Source organism: Athene cunicularia, unplaced genomic scaffold (genome assembly GCF_003259725.1).
Source record: "Athene cunicularia isolate RWA unplaced genomic scaffold, athCun1 SCF_9, whole genome shotgun sequence".
In the NCBI taxonomy this organism is placed as follows: domain Eukaryota; kingdom Metazoa; phylum Chordata; class Aves; order Strigiformes; family Strigidae; genus Athene; species Athene cunicularia.
Genome location: NW_020799523.1, coordinates 162,256 through 168,795, shown reverse-complemented (window position 1 = coordinate 168,795; position 6,540 = coordinate 162,256). Strand labels below are relative to the sequence as shown.

At 55.4% G+C, this 6,540-nt stretch overlaps 1 protein-coding gene across 1 annotated transcript in view; it reads right to left on the bottom strand.

Moving 5' to 3' along the window:
- Nucleotides 1-593: 593 nt before the first annotated feature.
- The window catches only part of BRD4 (bromodomain containing 4), a 50,916-nt gene continuing 44,969 nt past the window's right edge, over nucleotides 594-6,540 (bottom strand). The window contains exons 14-19 of the mRNA XM_026867602.1: nucleotides 6,313-6,532; nucleotides 4,296-4,408; nucleotides 3,932-4,091; nucleotides 3,133-3,263; nucleotides 1,811-2,022; nucleotides 594-924 (exon numbers count right to left, since the gene is read on the bottom strand). Coding sequence (XP_026723403.1) covers nucleotides 609-924; nucleotides 1,811-2,022; nucleotides 3,133-3,263; nucleotides 3,932-4,091; nucleotides 4,296-4,408; nucleotides 6,313-6,532 — 1,152 coding nt within the window. The 3' untranslated portion in view covers nucleotides 594-608. The remainder of the gene's footprint in view (nucleotides 925-1,810; nucleotides 2,023-3,132; nucleotides 3,264-3,931; nucleotides 4,092-4,295; nucleotides 4,409-6,312; nucleotides 6,533-6,540) is intronic.

The following is a 6,540-nucleotide window of genomic DNA, read 5'->3' as shown; positions in this document are numbered from 1 at the left end:
ATCCACAAACTTTTTTTTTTTTTTGGCTACTCCAGGCTTTTTTTTTTTGCTTCCTAGCTAATTTTTTGGTGTCCTCAGGAATTTTTTGTTGCTTCCTTGGGTACTTTTTTGGCATTCCTGGGGCTTGCTGCCCTGTGGATATTTTTACCTCCTCTTGGCATTTTTTAGCATCCCTGGACACTTTTCAGCATCCCCAGGGTTGAGTTTTTTTGACACCCTGAGGATTTTTCAGCATCTCTGGACAACTTCATCATCCCTGGACATTTTTCAGCTTCCCTTTTTACTTTTTGCAACTCCAGGGAATTTTTGGGCATCCCTGGGACTTTTTCAGTATTCCCCCACATTTTTCACCCTCTCCAGGGATTTTTCTGCATTCCCACATATCTTTTTCACCATCCTCAGGGATTTTTCAGCACCTCTGGAGATTTTTCAGCATCCCCAAAGGGTTTTTTTGCATCTCCAGGGATTTCTGGGCATCCCCGAGAGGTTTTTTTGCTTCCCCAGGGATGTTTTTAGAATCCACAAGCAATATTTTTTTGCCTTCCCCAAGGATTTTTGGCTTCCTAGACCATTTTTTTTGGCCTCCCCAAGGGATATATATATATATTTTAGCATCCCCAGTGATTGCAGGCCAGGAGCCACCCCAGCTCCTCACTCACCGCTTCCCGGCGCCTCCGTTCCTGCTCCCGTTTCCTGGCCATCTCCCGCTGCTGATCCAACATGGACTGGGAGGACTGGGGCTGTGAGCTCTGGGCTTGGGGCGCCGCCGCCGCTGACACTTGTTGTTGTTGTTGCTGCTGCTGCTGTTGTTGCTGCTGCTGCTGTTGTTGCTGCTGCTGTTGCTGTTGCTGCTGCTCCTGGCGCCGCCGCACCTCCTCGTGCACCCGGCGCGCCTGTTCCATGGCGTCCTCGTCCTCCCGGCTCCTGCCACAAACCACCAGGAGCTGCTGTCAGGTGCTGGGCACCACGTGAAACCCCCACACCCTGCCATGGTGGCAGTGACACGGGGTAAAGGCTGGAACAGCCCTGGTACGGGAAGCTCCGGCACCGAGTGCCTGGTCTGGGGGCACCGTGGCACGGCGTGGTGGGGGATCAGGGCTGCCGGTGTGGATTCGCGTCTTGAGATCTGATGGGATTTATGGGATCAGATTTGTGCCACGAGGTTGGATTCGTGCCACAAGATCTGATGGGATTTGTGCCATGAGATTGGGTCGTGGCACATCAGCACAGATCAGATCAGATGAGATCTGTCCCACAAGATCAGACTTGTGCCACGAGATCAGATCCAATCCGTGCCATGAGGTTGAATTCGTGCCACGAGATCAGATCAGATTCGCACCACGAGGCAGGACCTTGCCGTGGACTGGATCAGACTCGTGCCACGAGGTCAGACCATGCCATGGATCGGATGTTTTACGCCACAAGATTGGATTCGTGCCAGATCAGATGCAACAGACTGCATCGGATTTGTGCCATGAGATGGGATTGTGCCACGAGATGGGATTGTGCCACGGATCAGCATCGCCCCACGAGATCAAACTGGATTCGTGCCACGAGATCAGATCACACAGCGGACAGGATTTGGGTTTGTGCCATGAGATGGGATCGTGCCCCCAGATCAGACGGGACGCGTGCCAAAGAGATCAGATTTCTGCCACGAGATCGGATCAGGCCTCAGATCAGATTCACACCACGAGGCTGCATCAGGCCATGGACCCATACGGATCGTGCCACGAGAGCAGACGCCTCCCCACACCCTCACCCCAGGTGAGGTCACCCCGAAACTCCGTGGTGGTGCTGGTGGTCTCACCTCATCCTCTCCTGCTCCCGCCTCAGCCGCTCCTTCTCCCTCTCCACCTGCTCTGCCTGAGCCTTCAGCGCCTTCTCCCGCTCCTCCTTCTCCCGCGCCGCCCTCTTGAACTGCTCGAAGCTGTCGCTGGAGGACTTTGCCGTGGAGGACGGAGTGGTGGGATGTTTCTGGACCAAGCTCGCCCAGGACCCCATGTTCTTGATTTTTAGGTCCTACAGAGAGAAGGATGGGTGGTGGGGTGAGGGGGAGCCGAGGCGGGGAGGGGACATCCATCCTGCTGCTGCCAAAAGGCTGCTCCCCCCATCACCGCGTCAGCTGTTGGGGTTCCCCGGGGCCAGAAGATGCCCGAGGAGGTGGTGGACCCACACTGGGCAGCATCTCCTCCCCCAGAGCCCAGCAGGTGGCTCCGACACCTTCCTGGGAATGCTGGGAGTGGGACCAGCTCCTCCTGCACCTCACGTTGAATCAGGGGAATCACGGAAGGGTTTGGGTTGGGAGGGACCTTTCCAGGTCATCTAGTCCAACCCCCCCTCCATGAGCAGGGACGTTTCATCCAGACCAGGTTGCTCCAAGCCCCGTCCAACCCGATTTTAAACATTTCCAAGGATGGAGCATCCGCCACCTCTCTGGGCAACCTGGTCCAGTGTCTCAGAACCCTCAGTGTGAAATCTTTCTTCCTTAGGTCCAACTTAAATCCACTCTCTTCCAGTTGAAGACTGCTGCCCCTTGTCCTACAAGTCTTGGTCAAAAGCCTCTCTCCATTTTAATTATACGCTCTGTTTATATATGAAAAGGCCACAAGAAGGTCCCCCCAAAGCCTTCTCCAGGCTGAAGAACCCCAACTTGCTCTGCCTGCCCCACACAGGATGGGCTCCAGCTCTTGGATCATCTTCACGGACCGGCTCGCAACCTGGTGGCCACGTTTCTTCTGATGCAGCCCAAGACCCGGTTGCCTTTCTGGGCTACAAGTGGCCATCGCTGGCTCGTCTCCTGTTTTTCATCCACTGACACCCTCCAGCCTTTCTCCATGGGGCCTCTTCTCCATCTCTTCACCCCCCAACCTGTGTTGATACCAACCCACGGGCAGGACCTTGGCCTTGGCTTTGAGTTTCTCATGGGCTCAACTTCTGGAGGTTCTGCAGGTCCCTCTGGAGGACATCCCGTCCCATCTCCACCTCCAATTGCCCATTTTGGGGTGGAAACCACCAAATCTTGTCCGTACATCAAGATTTAGGCGATCCGACATAGTCCTGGCTTCATTTTAGGAGGTTTAATTGTGAATTTCAGGAGTTTTTTCCCCAATTTTTGCTGGGGTACGTTACCTTTTTGGGGGCGACGGGTGTTTTCGGCTCCTGTTTCTGCCGATCTTTTTCCTGCACTCCTGGTGGTGGTGGGTTTTGCTCTGGGGGTCTGATGACTGGTCGTCCCCCCTCCATGGGTTTCATCTCCGTCCCTAAAAACCAGCAGCTCCTGTCAGAGGTTATGGGGGTCCCCCAGGAACCCCACGGCGAGGGAAAACCACCTGGGGGTGATGGGGGCCTCCACCATCAAAATAGGAGGTGCTGGGGGTCTCAGACACCAAAATAGGGGAAAATGGGGCATTGACCACTGAAATTGGGGGTGATGGGGTCTCAGCTGATGAAATGGGGGGTGACGGGGGTCTCAGTTACCAAAATTGGGGGGTAATGGGGGGGGTCTCAGCAAGCAAAATAGACGGTGATGGGGTCTCCACCATCAAAATGGGGGATCATGTGGGGTCTCCACCACTGAAATGGGAGTGATGGGAGACTCAGCCACCAAAATGGAGGTGATGGGGGGTCTGCACCACCAAACTGGGGGGTGATGGGGGTCTCAGCCACCAGAATAGGGGTGATGGGGGGTCTGCACCACCAAAATGCGGGGTGATGGGAGCTCTCAGCCACCAAAATGAGGGTGTTGTGAGTCTCAGCCACCAGAATAGGGGCTGATGGGGGATCTCAGCCACCAAAATGAGGGTGACGGCGGGGGTCTGCACCACCAAAATGGGGGTGATGTGTGTCTCTACCACCCAAACTGGGGGTAGTGGGGCTCTCAGGCACTGCAACGAGTGGAACACCCGAAGGGGCGTGTCGCCGGACTCACGCTGCGGGATGTGTGCGGGCGGTTTGATGCTCTCCGGGTGTTTCGGCGGATCTTGCCGCAAGGGGGGACTGAACGTCTCGTTACGGATGACAGGAGAATGCATCTTCTCCTCCTTCACTACCATGGGTTGTGATTGGACAACGGAGGCGGCTCTCATCTCCTGCCACGGCGAAAAAAAAGAAAAAAACAATAAAAAGGGTCAAGAAACACCCGGCGATGCCCTTCCCTCAGCCCACCCCCGAATTCCCGATGCAAACCGCTGGCCCCCGGGCTTCCGGCGCTTGCTCCCACGCCGGCAGTGGGAAGATGATGGTCCCCGTTGGGTCAGGACCCCCGGGGTTGGGTGCTCTGCTTTCCTTTTTACCTGTTTTTTTGGCTGGATAGTTTGTTGAGGTGGCGACTGGTGGACCAAACCCTGGAACTGTGGCATCTGTGGGGAATGCATCATGAGAGGGGAAGGAGCTTCCCTCAAGTGACCTGGGAACAGTTTTTGGCAGAAAATCAGTTAACTGTCGTCATCAAACATCCAAACATCACCCGAAAAAAAAACAATCGGCGCACGCCATCCCCCCACGCGACAAGCCCTCTCTTAGATGAAGCCTGGTGGCCCTGGGATGTCCCCATTGGACCCTGGCCACCTCCTCCCAGCCGTGAGCCAACGCCGGGGAGCAGAACCTGCTCCGAGGCTGCATGGTGGCTTTGGCCTCCCTGAGTGACGCTCGTTTGTGGTGTCCCCCCAGTAATTCGACGCTTTCTGCTTGTTCTTCTGGTGGTTCATCGATATTCCCAGCTGTAAAACTGCTCCCTGGGGACACCCCAGCAGCGACGCTGCCCTGCCTGCACTCCTCCCTGCCTGTACCTCTCCCTGCCCAGAGCCACGGAGGCAGGATGAGTTGGCTCCACAGGCAACGGGAGGGTTTGGGGAGCCAAGAGGCTCCATCTCAGGCATCGTGTCCAAGTTGTCATCTCAGGCACTACATCCAAGCTGCCTGTGGCAGCTCTGCAGGGCAAGAGAAGCGTCAAAAAGTGCTGCCTGCCCTCACCCGCCTCCATTCCTTCAAATCCAGGGATTCTGTCCTGCCCACGCCCTCGCGGGGCCGAGCACGATGAATCTGGGAGCAAAGATCTGATGGGGATCTTTGGGGCCGTGGGGAACCACGTGGCCAAGCAAAAGAGGGAACCGCAGAGGTTTTGTGGGTGCTCTGTCTCCAAAGCACGATGCTGCTGGAGTTTATCTCAGCTGGAGATGTTCCTCACTGGGAACGGTGGTGGTGGCACCACCCATGGCCATCGTGGAGATCTGGGATCTCCCAACCCAACCTTTAAGGCTGAGCCCCACAGCCTCCAGTTTCTGGGATGGCTGGAGCTGATTGCACCAGGTTTACCCCAGATCATCCCTCCTCCTCCGCCTGGCAGCCGAGCAGCTGCCTTACTGGAGGCCTCGTTCTGAAAAACACTGTGAAACCTCCGCAGGCCTGACATCCTCCAGGAGGGGGGAGCGGATCCCCTGACTCCTCAAGAGACCACCCAACACTGGCACCCAGCCAGGATGGCGATGAACACAACGTCAACGCTCTCTGACATCACAAACTCAAAAACCCTGAAAACCCTGAGGTCTTCCAAGACTCGAGAACCTCGACTTCCTCAAAAATCTGAGATCGAGTTCCTCAAAGACTGAGATCCTCAAAAATTTGAGACCCTTGAGATCCTCAAAAGCTTGAGAACCTTGATATCCTCAAAAATGAAGATTGAGTTCCTCAAAACCTTGAGATCCTCCAAGAACTGAGATCCCCAAAAGATGTGAAATCCCCGAGTTCCTCAAAAGCTTGAGATCTTTGTGATCCTCAAAGATCTGAGATCGAGTTCCTCAAAGAACTGTGAGATTCTCAGAAATATCCTCCAGCCCCTGAGATCCTCAAAAACTTGAAATCCTTGAGTTCCTCAAAGATTTAAGGACATTCTCAAGAAGTTGAGATCCTCAGAAATGAGATCCTTGTTATCCTCAGGAATTTGAGACCCTTGTTCCTCAAGAATTTGAGAACCTTGAGTTCCTCAAAGATTTGAGATGGACTTCCTCAAAACATTTGCGATCGTTGAGATCCTCAGAGGTTTGAGAACCTCTAGATCCTCAAAACTTGAGATCCTCCAACACTCGATACCCTCAAATTTTTGAGGATTTGAGATGGCGAGAGGCCTCACTGGTCTGTTACCTCAGGCTCTGGCTAACTGGGGCTTCCTCCACACCCACCATCATCTACCAACGGGTGCTGGCGGAGCTCAAGAGGACGCACGGAAACCGCCCCACCACCCCGTACCCCCCTTTCTCCTCATCACTAGGCTTCCAGCCCTAGACTCAACCGCCGTCCCTGACTCCCGCTCACCGGTCGAGTAGGGATCTGGCTTATGGTGCCGTGGCGATGGGTGATGCTGGATGACCTGCTGCGGTTTGGCCGGCTGCGGTGGGGGCGGCGGCGGGGGCGGCTGCGGGGGTGGATGTTGCTGCGGTGGCGGTTGGGGCTGGGGGATGTGGGATGGAAAGGGCATGGGCTGCATGTGCATGGGCCGCGGCGGCGGCTGGTGCTGCAGCTGCTGCACCTGTCTCTTATACA